Source organism: Bactrocera oleae, chromosome 6 (assembly GCF_042242935.1).
Source record: "Bactrocera oleae isolate idBacOlea1 chromosome 6, idBacOlea1, whole genome shotgun sequence".
Classification (NCBI taxonomy): Eukaryota; Metazoa; Arthropoda; class Insecta; order Diptera; family Tephritidae; genus Bactrocera; species Bactrocera oleae.
The window spans coordinates 15,260,040-15,283,278 of record NC_091540.1 but is presented as its reverse complement, the minus strand read 5'-3'; the positions used below and the strand labels follow the sequence as shown (position 1 = coordinate 15,283,278).

Genomic DNA, 23,239 nt, shown 5'->3' with positions numbered 1-23,239 from the left:
TTTGCCGATTGTATAATCGCCTCGCACAGGCAAAAACAACAACATACCAGAAATATTTGTAGCTCGTTGCAACATGAAAAATGCGGTATCGCCTGGTTTTCTTGCCAATTTGACATCGTCGGATATTATCGCTGCGGCATCATTTCGTAATAAATATATTATATAATATTATATATTGTATTTGCTGGCGGAAGTAAATGTGATAATTTTAAATCTTTTGTATGTCCACGGGCAAGAGAGAGAGAGAGACAGAAGATGTTGAATAACTGATCTCAAATAATATATCGATAGATATATATTATATATGGTATAGTTTACCTAACACGGACCATTAAAGCTGAATCGAACAGTTTTTTAATGATTTAACGCTCTCGTGCCTTTGTTTATTTCGGTTTCGTAAGTTGAGAGAGATGAGTGGAAAATTGGACTTCTTCTGGGAACCTAGTTTTGGGGCTACCGGTATTACCTCTAGATTGGCAGGGGTGTAAGAGTTTCCTCCTTAATAATAATGTGACTTTGACTTTGAATCACAGTAGTTACGAAATTTATTTCAAATTGATTTTCTTTTTAATTTTTACGTATTTGAGTTGCTTTCAATATATAAAAACCGACAATCGATATACATATATCTATGATGATCTCCATAAGAGAAGTGTCAGTATATTCAAAATGGAAAACAAGAATCCTTATTAGTTTAGTGATCTGCCTACTATCAGGTGACAAATTTGTGACAGTTTTTTGTGACGAAAGACTGGAGACTGTATCGTGAATATGAAAATTGAGACTTTACTTCAAAATGTCTCAAATAGTGACTAGAGACTGCTTACTAAGCTCTAGAACTTCTTTCCAATTAAAATATACTTGTAATATGCTTTTGTCTCACTACTTTTGTATGCATAATTGTTTGGTTAATTTAATCTGTTAATTGTTTCATGTAACAATAGACTGAATACAAAATTGTATCGCATTTATGAGGCTCTTACTCTTAGTATGTATGTTAGTGAATGCATATGAGTTGCAAGTGGATCTATGGATATAAATACCTATAAACATATATGCATATGAATATTGTTGTATATAAAATTTATTTGATAGACACAAACTTATTAAATGATTATTACAGCCGTTATTAGAGACAATGCCTTAACTTTTTTCAAGTAAATTAATGATATAATAAAATAATATAATCTATAATGAAAAAATTTCTACAGCTTTAACTTTTAAGAAATCGTTTAAAGACCAACAAAAAAAATTCAAATTTTCCATTTGCTAGCCATTTACTTATTATTTATTTAAGGCAACAAAAAGATTTATATGTTCAATGACCAGTAGTACCAAGTTTCGCTCGTGTCTTGTGCCTAAAAGTATGCTATATTTTATGCGAAGTAATAAGTATTGCCATGACTAAATAAGCTCGCTCTCTAAACTAAAGGCCCATTCACATATTCACAGTTCATATTGAAACAACAAAGCGCAGAGAACAGTGAACAGTTTGTTTTTAGTGTTTCACCCTAATAAAAATTGCGTACATCAAACATTTCTGTCAAAACAAAAGTCTGGCGCAAAGCGAAGCAAAAGTTCTATATGAATTGGCCATAACAGATACAAGTAACGAACAGGGCGCTTTATTAGAACTAAAATTTTTGTGTCTAAAAAACATATGTAAATAAATATGTATGTATAAAATATATATACATATGTACACCAGGGTGGGTCAAAAAACCGACTGTTTTTTCGCTTAGTACTGCGAAAAATTGGTTGGTAGACACCTTTAAGAAACACTCACCAAGTATCAGCTCTTAATTGTAACGGGAAAGTCCACCGCTTTATCGTTATCTATTTTTTTTTTCAAATCGCATGAAAAATTCATATCTCTCTTTTAACTATTTGAGAACATATTTCGGCTCATGGATTTTGTAGGAAATTTTCTGTTCTACAAAATGGTTTCTCACGGGTTTTTCTTAAACCTAACCGTTTAAAAGATATTAACGGTTGCGACTACCCCGCCTAGTCTGTGAACTGATTTGATAAATTTTTGGCATAATATGTCAATATTATTACCAAAAAATATGTTGTCTGATTTTTATTAAGATATCACAAATATTGACATATATACATATGTATATGATAGGGTATAACGTCAATCGCAAATTAAAAAATCTTAATATTCGGTATATGGGGCCCAAGAAAACTATAGACCCTTGAATTTCAATAACACATATCACAGCTTAAATGATCTTTTTGAAAAAAAGTCTAGTATTCGGTTTTTTTTTTGGGCTTAAAAAGTTATGATCTGTTTTCGAAAATATTTAGGCATGGGATGAACTATTTTAAAAGTAATATTTGTGAAAGTTGTATTCTAATAACTTCATTAGTGCCAGTTTTGTATACTGTAAAGTGAAAGAATCTTATAAATATATTTGAAAATTGTGGTTCATTGGAAACATAAGTAGTTGTAGCCCGATTTTATTTACTTTTACACTGCAACATAAGAATATCAGAATAATTTTTAATTTTGTGTCAAACTTGGTTGAAATTGGTGAAATACTTGCTGTGATATATGGTTTCACCAACAGGTGGCGGTGCCACGCCCATTCTCCCAATTTTATACTGTTACACCTTCGCTGTAAAATTGAATGTTTCTGACTTAATTATTTAAAGCATTATTGCCCTTTTAGTAGTTTTCGACCTCAGCGTTATATGGAGAGTGGGCGTGGTTATCATCCAATTTTATCCATTCTCACGGTGTATGAGGAATAGCTGAAACGACTTGTTCACAGCTAGTTTAGTTGATATAGCTTCAATAGTTTGTGAGATGCACATTCCACTTATTTCGCCTATCTGAAATACCAACCTTTACAGGGTACCAACGAACACGTGGACCAAGTTTCATCAAGACAACGCTCGCAATGCCGAACCAGCAGTCAACCATATTTCAACTCATCTCATGATAATTTATATACATATGTATGTATAACTATCTATGTTGATAAGTTTCGGGTGATACAAACAAGCGTTAAGTGAACAAATATAGTAAACTCTGTGGCAAAATGTTGCGTGAGTATGACAACAATAACAATAACTACAATAAATCCGAACCGATCTATAAATCTGCCTACATCCATATGTACCACTTAAAATCCTCCCTCAGCTTCAATTCACGATATTTTTAGAAGCAATGTAGATTACGAAAATTTAAGAAATTCGATAAATCTGCATATTCATTGGGAAGCCAATTACATAACCATAAAAACAAACCGGATTAGATTAGTCGCTTTGCATTCCAAATGCGAGTGTTTGCACTCAATCAATATTTTTGTGGAATTGACGAAAATTTACGGAATTCCAAAGATTAATTTGCACAATAATTTATTTGCAACAATGCAGGCAGCAAGACAAAATGAAGGCGCACACGCCCAAGAAATATATAAACACACAAACACACTCGTTGGCTTTCATATGCCTTGAATAAAATAAACTACCGTAATTGAGGACGTTGTTGGCGGTGATGGTGGGAGTGTGAGCTCATTGATGAAAACGCGGATGATACAGAGCAGCACATACATACACAAGCATACATGCATACATGTGTAGAGGGTGCGAGCAGCAATTGAGTCTGGTCGTCATTGCTGATGGCTTCATTCATTCGTTCAGTGGCGAATTGAAATTTCATTTTAATTCAAAAACGGAAATCAAATTACAAGGAATTTAAGTGAAATTCCTCGAAACACACACACACACACAGTCTATTGAAGACACTAAGTACCGCTATAACTAAGAAGAAAGAGGCGGAATTTCTTGTTTTTCCCTTCGAACGCCTGCAGACAGCGTGTAGAAGAAGCATGCCAGATATTGATGCCTGGGGGAGGATTTGCACACAGCCGCAAGACAACTGCCTCTATTAGTTTAACAAAATGTCTCCAACAACAAGCAAATGGCTGTGTAGATACGTATGCGAAAAGAATATCTGTGAATACCCGAGTACGCCCGACCAAAATCACTGACGTTATAATAAGTCTGCTTAGTAGCGTTGGCGTCAACTTTAATATAATATTATTTTCATTTTAGTTTATTTTGACTGTCAATAAAATGCTGAATTACGAAAATAATTCAAGTGACACAAAAGGTGGTACCAATTACATATGTATATTGTGGTCCAAATAGTATATGTATAATATATACATTAGGGTGGGTAAAAAAAAATTAATGTTTTTTGTTGGCCTGGTACTCTGAAAAACTCTCCAAGTATGAGCTTTTAAATTTAACCGTAAGGTCCTCCGCCTAACGGTTTTCTATTTTTTCTTATTATCAGACAGAAAATTTTCTTCAAGACTATGAGATTTGCAATTTAAAATGATTTTTTTCATTGCGTTATAAAACTCAAAATACAAAAATAAATTTGTCTTAGAATAGTCAAACTTTAATCAATAATATCTTTTAAACGGTTAGGTAAACGAAAAAAATGTCTGATTACAAGAAAAAAATAGAAAACTGTTATACGGAGGACCCTCCCGTTACAGTTTTTTTTGTTTTTTTAATAATATTGACCTCATACTTGCAGAGCCTTTTTTAGAGGTGTCTTTCAACCAATTTTTACCAATCGAAAAAAAATCGTTTTTCTGACCCAACCTAATATACATATGTACATATATTCTGGTCCAAAAATAATTTGAAGATTTTTCCTTATTTCAAAGGCAAAAGTTCGCTGCAAGGGTGAATTTTTTGAAAAATATAAAAGGTATTCCATTTCCACCACAGATAAGTCTACGTAACCGAAACGGACCTTCTCTTTTATCCGAGCAGGGATCGTTGACTAAGAATCATTCCTAAAAGTTATTTAGGGAATATTTCCTGCGGTTTCAACCACAATAACGAACTGGATATTTTCATAAACGATTTAATTGAATATCTTTTCCTATCAAGGTTTATTAATCTGTACTTCATACTGAAGAAGTGAAGTCTATGGGTTAATCCAAGTAAGCCAAGGCATAACTCGGTTCAACATACATTTCTCATAAACTTTAATCCGGACCCAATTTCAATCCAGGAACGTTTCACTGAGCAAATAATTGGATTTCTTGGAGTATCGTCTAATTATTTGTTGTTAAGAAATCATTTCCTACCTAACATATTAGATTACATGTCTTAAACAGGATTCGTAAATCGCTTCAAAGCGTGTCGAATAACTCTACAATTTTAAAGGAATGATTTTCGAGCACAGTCTCTGTTCTCGACATTACAGAGATCACCGAAACTTAGTAACATGCAATAGATGCAGCAAAACTACGTTTTCTGCGGTTGAAATTTCCAAAACAACTTTGATTTGTTGTCTTCAATTTGCTGTAGCTCCGCGCGCTATTTTTATACTCTCGCAACCTGTTGCTACAGAGTATAATAGTTTTGTTCACCTAACGGTTGTTTATATCACCTAAAACTAATCGAGTTAGATATAGGGTTATGTATATATAAATGATCAGGATGAAGAGACGAGTTGAAATCCGGGTGACTGTCTGTCCGTCCGTCCGTCTGTCCGTCCGTCCGTCCGTGCAAGCTCTAACTTGAGTAAAAATTGAGATATCTTTATGAAACTTGGTAGACATGTTTCTTGGTACCGTGTGACGGTTGGTATTGCAGATGGGCGTAATCGGACTACTGCCACGCCCACAAAACGCCATTAATCAAAAACAAATAACTTGCCATAACTAAGCTCCGCAATAAGATACAAGACTGTTATTTGGTACACAGGATCAAATTAGGGAGGGGCATCTGCAGTTAGAACTTTTTTTTAAAAAGTGGGAGTGGTCCCGCCTCTAATAGGTTTAATGTGCATATCTCCTAAACCGCTAATGCTATAATAACAAAATTCACTAGAAGCAAATGTTTTTAGCACTTCTATTAACGGTGTGAAATAGTTTAAATCGGGTGACAACTCCGCCCACTCCTCATATAACGGTACTGCTAAAAACTACTAAAAGCGCGATAAATCAAGCACTAAACACGCCAGAGACATTAAATTTTATCTCTGAGATGGTATAAATTGGCTTTATAGGAACCGCGTTCAAAATTAGTCAGTGGGCGTGGCACAGCCCACTTTTAGGTGAAAACCCATATCTTGAGATCTGCTCAACCGATTTCAACCAAATTCGGTGCATAACGTTCTTTTCATGTTTCTATGTCATAGTGCGAAAATGGGCGAAATCGGACTACAACCACGCACTTAGCCCTTCCTTACTTGTTAAACTATGATCCCTTATCAATAAATTTGTATGGCAAAAAAGCGATCAATTTATTTATTCGATTCGACTTTGTCAGAGTTTAATCGAAAGATGTGATGGTCTAAAGACGTTGATTAAATCAACAACGCTACTGTAGGTGTGTTAAACAAATGTATTGTACATAAATGCACAGAAAAAAGGATCAGATGGCGAAACACGACAAGTCATATGCATTTAGTGATCAAACAAAATCTCTCTTCTATAAGTGCCCTCCTAGATTAATGATAGTTGCGTAAACTGCGAGGTTTGAGATCATCAGAGTTTTGATGCAATAGATGATAAGGAAGATTCCTATGCCTATCCTTCATCCTGCTATATATTCAATTTACGATTATTATTTAATGGCTTTAATGGTTGTATACAACGTATCGATTATACACCGATTTTATTAGAATAAACTTCTGATCGAGACGTCAACATAGATGATTAAAAGAAACAAAATCGTGTAATAAAAAAATCTTGCTAAACCTAGGAATACATATGTGAACTTCCAACTTTGTATTACAATAGAAGAATAAAAGCATATCATGTAATACTCTCTTCTAAATCCAATTTCCAATAAAAAATTTCAATTAACAATCTTCCCACACAAATAACAAAACCTCACCATTCCCCACCTAAAAGCTTAAAATGTCTTCAAGCCAGTATATATTTTTCTTATGGTTTATTAGCAATCGCCATCAAATCGCTCCAAAGGCATCAACAAAAACCATAAACGCAAAATTTTAAGAGCTCCAGGCCATTACACGACAACATTTCAACTGTCTATGGGAATGACGAGTACGTTTCAAGCGCTTTGGTGACAAATTGCATTTACTTTACGACTCCCTAGAAAGGCGATGACAATTAAATTAGAACTTTAATTCTTTATACTTTATACTCGTACATACATACAAACAAAAATCGTACACAACGGAATAATTCGGACACGCAAGCGGCGGTAAAAAAAAACATTCGTCTTGATTTTTAAAATTGAATACAATGTCGTCTCTAAGCAGAATTATGAGAATAGCGCGGGTGTTGTGTTCGTTAAAGTTAACTGGATTTTGATTTTTTAAAAGTGACCACATGAAGAAATGCATAACAGCTGAAGAGATTTGTGGAGTGGCGAGTAAAATTATTATATTAACAAAACGATTTATGTATTTTTATTAACGAAATTGAAATATTGTATTTTCCTGTAAGATTGGTCGATGAACATTTTTGACTGCTGATTTGAGCTTTGAATTCTAGGAAGATATCATATAATCAGTCCCTTCCTATTCCATATAAGATTATTTGATTTTTGAGCAGACTATTAATTAAGCGATTAAATCTTATCAGTATGGCTTAACGCGGGAAAACTCTATTATAGATAAGATAATGAACAATATACAGATCTCGAAAGAGACCCCACAATGAGTCGATTATTAGCAAAGTATGTTTCATAGATTGGAGCTTTCCGTCGTGCGCTTTTCAAATCCAATATTGTAGAAAGTAATTGCCATCGGAACCGAGCAACAATCAGTTCCAATTTTCTTTGGTGGCGTAAAAAATCGAAGCGAAAAGCCCTGAAAATAAATGAGAACCAGGAAAAAAATTTATTATTACCAAATCTATGCTCCAAAAGTAATTCATAAGTAAATGCAAGACCATTTAGAGGAAGGAAAGAAGGCAGAAATGTGGTTAAAATAGAGAACGTCCTGCTATATGCATACAAAATATATAATATTGTCCGTAATGCACTCAGAAATGATTATTCAATTCCAACACAAAACTTCGAATCAAAATCTGAATCTTTTCGGCTTTAGTTGATAACTGGCAAATCTTGTCAATAAATATTTAGCATTTTTGTTATATGTAGATGTCATCGCTTTATTGCCAACTTAAGATTGCTGCAGACTAATTAACGCATTCCTAAGTAAAGTAGCTTCATTGGCTTAAATCTATTCATACAACAAACTTATTTTCAGGTTCATTGCACTGCCGTCATTACTTACTCGCCCCTATATGCTATTTGCATACATTTTAAAATGAGCCAATAATAACACTTTTATGAATACTTATACCCGAGCGCAATTTGTTAGGGTAATGTCTGCTAACTTCAAGCATGTACCTATAATTTTAGGTAGAAGTTCCATTTAGCTTAGCGAGTGGCCGAAAAAACAAGCCACGGACATAAAATAACTCTACTACTTTTCCTATCAAGAAGAAAATATTATAGCAATTGTTTGGAAGCCAAAATAATGTAGCATTTATTCAGAGAGATTTTAATTATTATAAAAATATTCCGTACTTTTTAGTATAAATAAATCAAACATGGAATTTCAGTATATGCTACGTAACAGAACAGAGCACATTGTTTCACCAAAAGTTAAAAGGTAAGACCCCGTCCGTGTAGAGTCTATTGAAATTTCATAAGATAGGATCTCTACGATAATAGTGGGTAGGAATAAGTCTTTAATGATCCAATTATTTTTCAATATTAGTGATAAAGCTTCCAAAACAAGGTTATGAACTGACAGAAGTCACCAGAAACCAAAATTTTGCACTTGGGATCTACTTCGATTTTGTTTGGTTAGGCCATTTAGCAAATATGGTAGAGATCATAATATTTTCTTTGGGTTCATATAATTTTGGAAATAAATCAGAATTTTGTACAAATCAGACATTTTTTTAATGAAAAAACTGGAAAAAAGGTGATAAGGCCTATTTCTACATATATAATATTTTATACAGGATTTTCTCCTCCTTGCGATTGGAACTCGAAATCATCAGAGCAGTAGTCCCACCTAGATCGTTCGAAGTAAGACTATTCCAAAATCAGTCTATTATTCTCATAATTGGAGGCATTCTTCGAAGAAAGTCAAGTGAACTAAAGTTCGAAGTTTTGGGAGGACTGACTCCCTGACCGGTTATTTTTTGAACGGAAACTTTTTATGCTCACATAACTCATACATCGGTTTACGCTCGCACTTATGGCTCCCTTACTAATTTTATGCCAACATTTGCATTTAAAATTTCTCTGTTGATTTCTATTTCTATTTCTATTGCAATTATTCAACATAGTGTTGCAACTGGTCTTTGTTATTGTCATTCTGGGTTCTTCGTTTCTTTTTTCCCAGCTTTTATTCAACTCGCGCGCATTGTGTTCCGCTTTCATTGTGTTTCGTTGCGCTTGGCGCTTTTGATTGTTATTTGTATTGTTGTTGCCAAACATACCACAATATTGTCGGCGTTAGTTGGCAACTTTACGCTATTGCTATTCACATTGTTATTGTTGTATTGATTGTTGCCATTGTGCTGGCTGTTGAAAACTTTATGTCGCGCTTATTGCCTCTATCGCCGCTCGTAGCTGTGGTTGTAATCTATTTTTCTGTGACTACTGTTTTTATTACAAAGCGAATTACATAGCTGCAGGACTTTTTGAACAGGATATGTAGCTTTGGAGAATAATGGCGGTGAGGGATATAAATGGCTGCGATTTTGCTTAAAAACATTAATTTCATGGGTCATTGCAAGGTTTTTAAAGTGCTGAAATTAGATAAGCACAGCATCTTAAACCTCAAGTCATTTTACATATGTTTTCGGTGGGATTCAGACGCCGATTTTGCTTATTCAAAGTATACATTGGATGGTTTTAATAAAAACTATTCGCGAGTTAAATTTCTTAAGGAGATTCTAGCTACTAACGGAAAACGTTCTCCTTTTTTATAATTATGTCTCGGTTCCTGATTTACGTTCGACGTTTAAAAAATCTAGAAAATAATAAGAGCTTAATCGATTTATTTTTGAGGTCACCAATTTCATATAGATGTAACGATCCCGCTGGACATTCTCGCAAAGAGTGAAACCAAAGATAGCTGTAGATTTATTAGTGTAAGAACACAAAAAGCTCACCTATTAAAAGTATTTCCTGCGAAAGTTTAGCAGTACTTTAGTCACGTGGCATATAATTTTAATCTTTGGAAGAGAAAGTTTTTTTTAGAGAGGTCGATTCTCGGCGTAACATGTAAAAACTTTAAAATCATTGCTAATGTAAAAGCTTTCATATCAAATTCACCATGTTTTTGGAGGCGCCTTTAATCCTTAAGAAAAATTGTATGGGAAAATATGAAGATAAGTAGCAAGAATAAGGAAAGCAGGAGAAGAACTAATTATATTCAAGGGTGAGAACTTCATTTAAAATTTTTTTTAAATTTCTTAAGTCGGTTTAAGTTAGTGTATTTTCGTTTAGTTAAAAACTTCTAAATAAGGTGCAAGTATTGTATAAAAAAATTACTTTAAATCAGGTTTTGCTACAATATTAAATATAGAATTGCCACCTAAATTTAATTGGAAAAATAATTGATTCAGAATTTAAAATTAAAGTATTATTTTGATATTTTCGAAAGATTTAGCTAAAATATTTGATTAAATGGTGTTGCCACATGTACAAAATTTTAATATTAGTAATTATTAACTGAATTCTTTTTCAATCGAGCTATTATTTTTTTTGTTTCCAAAAGTTTTGTTAAGTTAAAGAATGAAACGGCGTTGCCACATATATTTCTTTTTCATTAATGAAATTATATGATTAAAATTTGCAATCAATATACAATGCATACATATTATTTGAATCAAAAGGTTGGTTAAAATATATGTATTTTATAGAGCTGTTGCCATATTTATTAAATCTTGAAGTAAATATAATAAATAAAAACATCAAAATATTATATAAATTAAAAATTTGTATTAAAGTTGTTGCTTTTAATATTTTCATAGACATAACGAAATCATTTTGTCATATGTATATTTAATTTTCAATAAAATACGACAAAAAGTAAAAAATAAATACTGCCTTGAACTTGCTTCAGTTAAAATATACAAGTATAATGAAATATTGTTGGCACATTTATAACTTTTTTTTACAATTAATTTTTAATACTAAAATAAAAATAAATTCTACAAATGTTATATAGATATTTTATTAAGAGGTTACCACTTTATTTGAAATAAGAACTAGGTAAACTATTATAAAACTTTAAAGTAAACTACAATTAGATAGATAGAAAAGGATAGATGTAAACGGAAAAAAATACAAAAGAACACAAGGTTGATAATTTATTTGAAATATTTTTATTTATTCTTTAATTTAGGCCTGCCAAGTTTTAAGCAAAGGCTACGTTACATACATTAATATTAATTTAATAAATACTTCGGTCATTTATTTAGTTTTTTTTTTCAAATCCAAAATAATCGACGCAAATTATTTTTGAAATTTAATTAAGTGAACGCATTTCACTAACTTCCGCAAATTAATTAATTTCCACGAATTTCCCTTTTAATCCAATCCAAATACCCACTAATGCGCGTAAAAATAAATGGAAAACCATGTTCTGGCGAAATTTCATAGCTCATAGCTTCGACGCCCAGCAAAAAATGCGATTGCATTTTTCCAACGTTCGCTAGCGACATTAGCGCGCCACCAGAATCTAAAATTGTGCTATCATCAACACCCTTACCCCTCACACAAACGTGTTTTGCTGTCAAATTAATGAACGCTTCAGTCAAAAAATGATCCTTAAACTGTTCCAAACTTGATATATAAACAATAGATTTCATTTTGAAATCTGCTACTTCTTTGAACATGTGCGCACCCCAACCGGATATCTGCAGTGCCTCACCATCAACAAAACTGGCCGATATGTGTTCGGCCTCGAAGGGTAAGCAAATCGGTGCTATGTAACGTGTGGTACGTACCGACGCGGCCAATTGCAGCAACGCGAGATCGTTGTACAATGATTCATATTCGGGATGTTTGATTACTTTGCTCACGGCCAATTCGATGGTGATTGACTCACAACCGATTTGATCGGCCAGCACCGGATTTTGACAATCCTGCATCACCGGTGTAGCCCACACACCCAAACGTACACCGGTTAAGGTCCACTCTGGCTCATTCTGAAACAGACAATGCGCCGCGGTGAGTACATAACGCTCATGTATAAGCGTACCGCCGCAGTAAGGACTCGTTTTACTCATTTCTGTAAGGTCATGCATAATTATTTATACTGGTTAATATATATGTATATGTACATATAATTCCATACTTGTGTATAGGAGCAGCGCTGTCCAGGGATATTCTTCGCTGCTGGTAATTGTACCGGGGTCGAAATTATTTTCAGCTGGAAATACTGCACCGCAATATGGCGGCAGCGGTAAACTTAATTCTTCCGTCACCGTTGACTCTGGGCAACAAACCTGTTTTCAGCGTCGTTAATTATATAAATTATTGGAAAAATTTCATTTTCTTACTTACTTTTGGAAATTTAGTGCCATCACCACAAAAGCTAGCATTCAGATATTTGGCATCGTTTTCATAAAAATCAGTTTTCTGTAGAACTCGCATCAGCGATTCGCAATGTATAACGGAAATGCAAGTGCCGTCAGCACCATTAGGTGTTTCACATTTATTTACTATAGAAGCGGCTTAAAAAATCGAAAAATAATTTAAATTCAGTAAAAAATAAAAGTAAAAAAATAATTTATGAAATATGATTAAATTTTTCGTTGTATTTTCCTATAAAATAAAAGTCAGGCCATTTTCTAATTAGATAATAACCGATAAGTTAACAGAATTTCGATTCTATTAACATTTTTTCTTCTTTAATGATTCAAACGTTTAAAATTCATCGGCTAGGGCTGAGTTCTGTGATTCAGAAACTCACTCAATAACTGTGGTATTACAAAGAGGCGTTGTATTACAGATCGGCTGCTGTATTCCTCTTCCTTAGAATGAGAGGGTTGTTCTCAAAACAGCTCAGGCGACATATTCACGACCCCAAATATCAAACAGTTGGATTTTGATTGCATAGAAGAGTCTCGAAGATAAAACATTAATCTAAGCCTCATTGCGAAGGTTGCATAGACATGCTACGTGAACAGTGAAATTTAAAACAACGAGCGAGCAAAAACAAGAGCTTCTCCTTGTCTTTTTATACTCTTGCAACATGTTGTTACAGAATATCATAGTTTTATTTACCTAACGATTGCTTGTATGATTTAAGCTAATCGAGATAGATAAGAGTTATATACTCGCATATATACCTATAAATGATCAGGATGATGAGATGAGTTGAAATGCGGATGTCCGTCCGTCTGCCTCTGCAAGCTGTAACTGAGTGAAAATTTAAATATGATTGATATAAGTCTATTTTATGAATTTGCACGCACAAATTTGATGACACAATTTTCAAATACTTTTTCTATAAATCAAGTCGTATGACATGAATAAATTGTTAAATATTGACTTCTAAAGTTTAAATAGAGTCTGGCTTATTGCTAAAGACCACTGGCTTTAAATAACCACACAAGAAGTTGTCTAATGATGTTAAATCACAAACTCTTCAAAGACATTCAATGTCACAATTTCTTGAAATTATCGCATCTCCAAACTTTTCTCGCAATAATTCGGTTGTTCCACATACTATGTGGCACGTAGCCTTGTCTTGTTGGAACCAGATGTTGTCAAGAATAACTTCTTCCAATTGCGGCTATAAAAAGTTGGCTATCATCGATCTATACTGCTCTCCATTGACAGTAACGGTGCCACCAGCGTCATTTCGTAAGAAGTACGGACCGATAATTCCACCAGACCAAAAATCACAACAAACTTAAATTTTGGTGAATGTAATGGTTGTTCATGAATAATTTGTGGATTTTCTTCGCACCAGAATCGACAGATTTGTTTATATACCGCACCACTCAGATGCAAATGAGCCTAATCGGCGAAGATGAGTTTCATAAAAAAATTGCAATTGGTGAATTATTTTGATAATAAAATTAAATAATTTGTAAAAATTAAAATAAATTATTTTGATAATAAAATTAAATAATTTGTAAACGTTGTTCTTGCGTATGTCTTTCCATGATGAAATTGTAAGCAATACTGAATACAATGAAAAAAAAATGACAGATCATGACATAGTAAAAATGGCGGAAACGACATTTGAAAATCATATCATCCCAATTGGAAACTCCGATATAAAAATTTTTGAACTTTCGAGTGAATTTATACCGCATATATCGGTCAATATGTGAGTAATCTCAATGAAAATGAGAGAAAGTATTTAAATCATAACAGTGTAACCTTTTGCCTAAAATAGATTTAATTAGGCGAGCACTTGATCTAGAACCCATATAACTAATATCACTTGGGCATGTTAGTGGTATGTGGTATTGGCAAACATTTATAAAATCGGGTCAATACTACCCCCAACTCCAATATACTACTTATAATGATTTTCGTTATTCTAACATATGTCGGTCAGCGAGTATTATTATACTCTCGCAACCTGTTGCCACAGAGTTTTTCTCACCTAACGGTTGTTTGTATCACCTAAAACTAATTGTGTTCGATATAGGGTTATATATATTTAAATGATCAGGATGAAGATACGAGTTGAAATCGGGGTGACTGTCTGTCCGTCCGTCCGTCTGTGCAAGCTGTAACTTTGGTAAAAATTGAGATATCTTTATGAAACTTGGTACATATGTTTTTTAGTACCGTAAGACGGTAGGTATTGCAGATGGGCATAATCCGACCACTGCTACGTCCACAAAACGCCAATGATCAAAAACAAATAAATTGCCATAACTAAGCAATAAAATACAACACTGTTATTTGTTACACAGGATAACATTACACAGGATAACTACTGAATGCGCGATAAATCAAGCACTAAACACGCCAGAGACGTATAATTTTATCTCAGGGATAGTATGAGATTACTTTATAGGACCTCGTTCAAAATTAGACAGTCGGCGTGGCACCGCCCACTTTTAGGTGAAAATCCATACTGCGTGAATAATACGTTGAAAGTATGCCACCTTGTGACCAAAACTTATCTAAATTGTCCCAAAACTGTTCAAGCCCCTAGGTACTGAATATGTGGACCCCAGGACCTATAGTTGACTTTTTACCGAAAATATCGGTCAAAGAAATCTAAAACGAGTATACCATTTGATTTTGCAAGAGTATAAACTGTTCGGTTACATCCGAACTTAGCCCTTCCTTACTTGTTTAAAATACAGTTTTACCAACAACCTGAAGGAATTTCCGGGCTTTGATTCTTGCAAGTTGCAAGAGTATAAACTGTTCGGTTACACCCGAAATTAACCCTTCCATACTTGTTTTTTATAATTTTAAGAACTAGACAAGATGAAATTTCGAAGGTCTTGTTTCTTGATCAGTAAACTTTCCTGCTCTACTGCACATAAATCAAGAAAAATGTTAAATTTCATATATATGTACATACAAGTATGTAAGCAAGTACCTGTTGTTGTGGTAGTTGGCGCTTCTGGTACAGGGTAAGCCTCCGTTGGACAACAATACTGAAAAAAATATTTTTAGTTAAAGAAAGAAAAACCAAACTTAAGCGACGGCGTGCAGTATATAATCCGTAAAGTTAGTGAAACCTTTAATATAACAGCTTCCTAGTCATCTTAATCAATCTGATTCATGCACATTTTACTGGGATGTAATTATAATAAGTTAGTTTTCTTTCTTTACAAGTTCCACAAAATTAATTCACATAACCACTTTTTGCCTTTAGTCAGTCAGCACCTTTATTATTCCCACACTTTATTTCTGTAGATCTCAAGTAGAATCGCTCTCTCCCAATGACCATCACTCGTGAGTCATGATCTTGGATACCTCTTTACGTTTCTCTACTCAAGACACATTATGTACTTACCACTTCCTCTGAACCACCACATCTGCTTTCATCCAAAAATTTCATTTCTTCTTGTGTCGGTTGAACTTTTTCATAAAGTTTTGCTATGGGTAAGCAATCATTTGCGTCCAAACAAATACCAGGCATACCCATTGGCGATTTGCACACCTGACCAGCTGAAAGAACATTCGACGAATATATGTAAAAATTTTGGTTTAGGTACTAATAAACGCATGAATACCCTGCCGGAAACGCGCACATTCGTAAATACAATAACTTACAACCCGTGAAAATTTGTCGAATTTTGACTTGCTTCGGGCTGTTTATTCAACTTCTCGTAAAATGAATGAGAATATAGATAAACCAGAGACGAAATGCACAAATTTGTACAGGGTGCGCCATCTTTTATATCGCTATGTAAACATTGCATAATCGTATTTTATATTCTAGGTATTCATATATAATTTGGTACATTTAAATTGGCGTTTGACTTTATTGGCCACTGAAAGGTCTAGTTTTCTATTTTTGGTTCGAATATTTGTCTTGAGCCTGCTAATGGTCCAAGAATTATTAAACTTGCTTTTGGAATGACCCCGCCAAAAATTCATAGCTCTCAAATCTGGTGATTTAGGTAGCTAGTTAATTTCATCTCATTTTTAAATGAGTGCCCAGAGAACTTTTTCTTTCGAAACTGAGTAGTTTGACAGAGCGATATAGTTCGTTTCGTTTCGTTTAAAAATATATGGCTCAATTACGGTTTTTGACTGAAAAGTTGGCCAAAAAAACTTGCTTCTTGCATTTCAGTTTCATGGATTTTGCATAGGGTATCCCTGCAATATGGAAATTTTGTTTACTAATTGCACTAAATAGAATAATGATTCATCAAAATGTGATTCTAGAAATCAGGTTCAGAGTCAGCTATGCGTCCAATTGTATGACTGAATTCCAAACGCCGTGGATGTACAGAAATAATTTTGTGGGCTCTTATATATAATATATTTATCTTATGAAGTGTAGACAACACTCTCTCTAACATTTGCAAGCAGTTCGTTCGAGCACGTTGCCATCTCTCTCACTGTTTTGTTTTCAAAAAAATTTCATACAAAAAATCTGTAATATTGACAAACTGAATTTCGATATTTAACGCATGTCTAATGAATTTAAGCACTGTTACATATCGCTATAAAAGTTTCCACACCCTGTATTTCTACTATTCCGTATTGTTTCCTGCAAGGCGTTTATTCATATAGTACACACTAACTTGCATCAGGAATTGTAGACACCTCTTCTACATCCGGGCAACACACCTAAGAGAACACGTAAACAATTTTTAATTCAGTCATATTTATTTCTTGCATTCCGTTTGTGATTTAAGAAAATACTCACACTAATGGAACTATTGCTATTTATTTGCCTGAAAATCGTGAGTACTCACACTATATGGTTGCTTTGTGTAGGAGCAGACATCAGCATGAAGTCGTAACATAAAATAGTCGAAGTCTGTTTTGGCTTGCTTCTCTACGATCGCCATTAAAGTTTTGCAAGTCTTAATATTTACGCATTTGCCAGCCACACGGTTTGGCGTTGTACATAGATCTGTAATCAATTCGACTTATCATTACTACAGCAATGTATGACTTGAATAAGAAAGCACAAACTATATGCAAATTAAATGTTGTTAAAAAAAACAGATAAATCATACATTAGGACGTTTATAGTCACTATATATATGAAAATATTTTTTAAACTTTATTTCACAAATTCATAAAGACGCATTATCTCGCCGAACGCTCACCTCCTTCAGTGCTTACGATTAAAACAAGCGCGCAAAATATAAATAACTGTATTCTCGGAAATACGCACATTTTTCAAATATTACATAAATTTTAAGCGCGACTTAAGTGCAGCTTGTGCAACGTTCCGATATGAACTGTGCGCTTAAGCTTTGCTGATTAAAATTTCTTCGCTAATATATATGTACTTACAAATATACTTACTTAAACATAATATACGAGTATAGTTTTGCGGATGAATTTCTTATCAGTGAAAAATGAATAAACCATATAATAAACATTTTACATATAATTATAATTATTGTATATTAATATTCCCCATTGGGGTGGTTCTTAAATCAGGAGTTGGAAATATTGTTAGTTCATTAATAATACTACATAATACATAGATGATAAGTGCATGAAAATTTGTACACCATAGATGCCAACACCTTACAGAGCAGAGAACCAAATACGGCTAATCCTAACCAAAAGGTTGGTATACTAAAAGCGGTTGGTATACTAAAAGCGGTAGTGGAAAGGGGATGGAGCATTGCTGTTAAAATATTAATAGAGAAAAATAATAGAATATTTTAACCGTTCTTCTAATAGTATTTATTTCCTGTATTTTTTTGAATAGAAAATGCGGTGAATAAAACACCAAAAAACATATATGTTGGGCAGAGCGTTTAAACAAATCAACTGTTAAGGCTTTTTTTATTTCTTTCAGAATGAAGCTCGAAATAACCACGCGCCATCGTTTACGTCGACTGTTGTTAGTCATTTAGGGAATGCAATGAGTCAGTAAACTGTTACCAAAGCTATTTTATGTAGGTACATACACTAGGGTGACGTCTAGCACCAATACACTTTGTTTGTCACGAAGTTTGTAACACCAAGAAAGAAACGTCGGAGACCCTATCAAATATATACATAAGAAATCAGCATGATGAGCTGAGTTGGTTTAGCAATGTTCGTCTGCCCGTCCGTCTGTATATAGACAAACTAGTCTCTCAGTTTTTGAGCTATCGAACCTGTATTTTTCTCACCTTAAAGCTGGTAATTTGTCGGCACGGCCGATATCGGACCACTAAAGCATACTATATCTGCCATATAAACCGAACAATCGCAATCAAATGCTTTTTCATTTAAAGAGGTATCTTGACAAAATTAGGCATGGATTATTGTCTAAGGCAATAATGTAACCTTCGAAGAAATTGTTCAGATCAGATTACTATAGCATATAGCTGCCATACAAACTGAATGATCGTAATAAAGTGCTTGCATGAAAAACTTTTTTATTTGACGAGGTATTCTTACGAAATTAAACCGCAATCAAGTTCTTATAAGAAACAGTTATATATGTGAAGGGTATTATAGCTTCGGTGCAAACGAATTTAGCGTTTTTTTCTGTTTTTCTCTCAGTTCTATTGAAAGATATTAGATATAACGACGTTTAAGTACCTATTGCGCCTGTGTTTTGCGAATACTACACTATTGGTCTAATTTTGAACGATACGATAGTTTACAAATGGTCACTGACATCCATGTCTAAAATATGTACGTCTAACAGAACTACATCACATGATCTAGGTGGCAAATTGACAGGTCCATTTTATAATATGATTCGGCTATATTTTCCAAAAAAGTTATCCATCGTACTGCGGGAACCATTCAAAGATTTTAATATTAAATAAAAGCGTTTTATATGTGGCATCTGCAACTGAGTATGAATGAAAATATAATATAATAATATAATAAATTTCGGTAGAGAAAATTAAACCTGGACTAAATTTGTTTCAGTAACCCGCATCGCGCGTTGTACAAGATGGGATCTTCTCAGACACTTTTGGGAAAATGTGAATAGTATTTATGGTCCCGATACTGCAGCAGCCAATGACGGGTAAATTTGTTTCCTTGAATCAGTTCCAGTAATTTTGATGCGCCATACTTGGGAAGGCCAATTGTTGGAAATATTGTCGTGCGAGCACTCTTTCGATTGCGAAGCCGCTGAACGTTGCACGCAATACCGTTTGAAATCATTGAAATATGGCTGGATAAAAAAATAAGCTCGATGTATGGATGTCACACAAGTAACCATAATACAAAAAAAGCTCAAGGATCGAATTTTAAATTGCTTCTGAATCGCAACAAAATTGATTAATTTCCGAAGCGGATGCGTAACGGTGGTCACTGTCGACAACGTCAAGCGAAAACGGTCGTGGTCTGTCCGGCGCATACTGTGGCCAATTTGAATTGATGATCACGAAGACTTTGTTAGGTGCTTGCTAAGATTGGCAGTCAATCATCTGCTATGAGCAGGTCTCCTATGGCCAAGCTCTTAATGTGGACAATAGCCACAATTTGATCATTTGAAGGAAGCAATCGCCCAGAAGCGGTCAAGAAAGAATTGTGTTCCATCAGTACAACACTAGGCCACACAAATCGACAGTGACTCGCCACAAGCTACAGAAGCTTATCGGTCGGGAGGTTCTTATGCACCCACCTTATGATCCGGACGTGGCGCCAAGTGATTACTACTTGTTCATGTCTCCGATTTTGCTGGTGAAACATTCTCCTCAAGTGAAGCTTGTGAAAATCTATTGTTCCAGTTTTTTTACCAATAGGTACGTGAGTTTCTATGAGAGTGGCATTATAATAATGGATTTTTGTATTGTACTATTTTGTATATATTTATTTAGCTATTAAAGGAAACATGTCTTTGTAAATTGGAAACGAGCTGTTGATCTTAAGAACACAATTCAACTGGTACACCCGTCGTGCCAAAAGTTGATGTAAAGCTGAAAACGTAAGTATTTTACTGGTAAGTTTTATGTAGTTTAAGATTCCATTTTTCACTCCGTTTGAGATGACATGAATTCCCAGAATTAACGTCGTCCGAAAGGCGCTTTTCGAGAAGGTAACCACTATTTTATATCAAAATTTTAATAATAAAAATATGCAAACAAAAACATGTTTAATAATGCCTGAAAGAAACAAAAGTCGTTTCCTTTCTCTTTGCTTCCAGTATAAATTGCCAAAATGAGGCCTTTATAGGGCTCTAGATTGGCCTTATCCTTAATAAATTGTTATAATTTTTTAAAATTTACACTGAAATTATTTATTCATAGCAAAAAAATTGTTTGGTTACAGTACTTTTGTTCGAATCACTTACAATATGTTTTTAAGGTGAGTATTATCCAATCAATAAAAGTATTGACGCGTGAGTAAATGCCAATAGATTGATCAGTTCCACATTTGTTATTCAAGTTGGAGTATGAAACTATGCCGATTAGATACCAATTCGTACTTCCATTTAAAGTTTCTTTGATCATAAGCGGTCCACCAGAATCGGCTTTACATGCATCGTGATCTTTGCCCGTGGCGCACATTTTGCTGCTACTTATTGTAAAATTGTTGCAATAATAATATTTTTCCTTTTGAACGACTGGTATTATCTCAACATGCGTTTTTAACTGAATACTACTAGGGTCAGAGTTGTCTTTTTTAGTCATTCCCCAACCGCTGATGCTAGCTTGCTGTTTCTCGTAACGTTTATTATCACGTAGACTCACATCGAGTGGCAGACAAATGGGTGTAATTTGAGAGTATTTGACACCAACTTTCATATGTAATAATGCTGCGTCATTAACTGAGGTTTTTTTCCTATAATGCGGATGTTTTATTATTGCATCTATTTCATTATCCAGCATAGGGTTATTTATTATACGTGCACCCAAACGTACAAAATAATCCGGTACTGATTTCTTTTCATCAGAAAAACAATGTGCGGCGGTGATAACAAAGTATTCGGTTATAAGAGAGCCAGCACATATAAGGAAATCTTCATTGTCTGGAAAGGCTGTTTATTGTAATGTTTTAATAATTTTGTGGCGTTTTTTTTATGCAAGATCAAATTCAACATACTTAATTTATTTTTGAAAAAAATCCCTACAGTCCAGGGATATTCACCATTAATAGTATTAACCCCACCGTAGATACGATTTGCTATGCTGGGGGCATCGAGCCCGCATTTCTTAGTTGTCGGTAGATTACCCCTAGACTAAAGATATGAGAAGGAAATGAAGAATCATGTGAAATGAACTGATTTCATTGAATAGTTAAAGCATAGTTCCCTTATAATATTTTATCTTTTAATAACCAATGACTGACAACGACTCTCACACTCTCCACTTTTAACACGCTCTACATACTGTGACAATCATACTGTTTACAGTCTAAATCCACCCTGACTAAACTCCGACATACCAAACATATGTCATGCATTTAGTAAGTGCCCGTATGACACTAACTACTTCTTCGCATTCTAACTTAACCGAACACATCTAACGTCACGTTACCTGTATTTTATCATTATTTAGGGCAGCAGAGATGTAATCCTTTTGAGGGCAGTATACCTGTAATCCGAAATATATTTTTAGAAGGGTATTTTCTTTCAGAACTATGATAATATGGTATTTACTTTATAAGTGAATTCTTCAACGTCACAAACACTATATTTTAAAAGTGCTGTTTCCATTTCTGTTCTGGACACCTTTACAGATAGTTCAACTAAGGAACTGCAATTAAGTATCGGCATACATTTTCCAGACTGGCCACTTTTAGTCTGGCAATCATTACCAGCGTTGGCTGCAATATAAAGTAAAAGTAATAAATGTCGATACAAAGCAAAAGTCAAATGTTTAAATATTCTTAAGTAGAAATTCAGATTCCCCGATAAGAGTTATAGGAATATTATAGAGGAATTTCATTGTTATTGCGGTCTATGAATATCCTCAAGGTATGCTTGTCACTAACTTAAGGCGCGAAACGACTTTACAAGATTTAGATTTGGTGTGAATCCATTTAAGCCTATGGAAATCCCAAAGTATTTATTTACTTTTTTTTTGCAAATTTTTCATTCCTTTTTTGACAAATACGTATATTTTATGACTCACCAACAATTTTATTGAAGCAATGCACACAGCACAAGCTTAACAAAAACCCAAAATATTTCTTGAACGCCATGAACAAATTAATCAAGAAATTCACTACCGCAATTTACGACTACTTTTGGCAGCGGCCTCGACCTAACTAATCGGCACTAACGATATTGTGCGTAACGTAGTGTAGAAGCGAAGTCTCAAATACGATTGCCTTCAGTTCAATTATTTTTATACTCTTGTAACATGTTACTACAGAGTATAATAGTTTTAGTCACCTAGGGGTTGTTTGTATCACCTAAAACTAATCGAGATGGATATGGGTTTCTATAAATATATAAATGATCAGCATGAAGAGATAAGTTGAATTCCGAGTGACTGTCTGTCTCTCCGTCCGTCTATGCAAGCGATAACTTGAGTAAAAATTGAGATATCGTAATGAAACTTTGTACACTTGTTCCATGGCAAAAGAGAAAGGACGAGAATGAGGACGGGACGATAACCACGCCCACTCCTTATATAACGGTTCTATTAAAAACTACTAAAAGCACGAT

At 34.1% G+C, this 23,239-nt stretch overlaps 2 protein-coding genes across 2 annotated transcripts; both read right to left on the bottom strand.

Moving 5' to 3' along the window:
• Positions 1-11,356: 11,356 nt before the first annotated feature.
• LOC106621751 (phenoloxidase-activating factor 3) lies at positions 11,357-17,899 on the bottom strand. Its single transcript, XM_014240725.3, has 8 exons — positions 17,766-17,899; positions 17,406-17,566; positions 17,232-17,277; positions 15,992-16,146; positions 15,572-15,629; positions 12,556-12,725; positions 12,347-12,497; positions 11,357-12,280 (listed from the first exon to the last, which is right to left on the bottom strand). The coding sequence occupies exons 1-8, from the start codon at positions 17,833-17,835 to the stop codon at positions 11,556-11,558; spliced, it is 1,536 nt and encodes a 511-aa protein (XP_014096200.3). The 5' UTR covers positions 17,836-17,899; the 3' UTR covers positions 11,357-11,555.
• Positions 17,900-20,837: 2,938 nt separating this feature from the next.
• LOC106621748 (CLIP domain-containing serine protease B4) lies at positions 20,838-22,820 on the bottom strand. Its single transcript, XM_014240721.3, has 5 exons — positions 22,701-22,820; positions 22,226-22,392; positions 22,104-22,160; positions 21,670-21,805; positions 20,838-21,604 (listed from the first exon to the last, which is right to left on the bottom strand). Exons 1-5 carry the CDS (start codon positions 22,768-22,770, stop codon positions 20,910-20,912), a joined length of 1,125 nt encoding a protein of 374 aa, XP_014096196.2. The 5' UTR covers positions 22,771-22,820; the 3' UTR covers positions 20,838-20,909.
• Between the last annotated feature and the right edge of the window lie 419 nt (positions 22,821-23,239).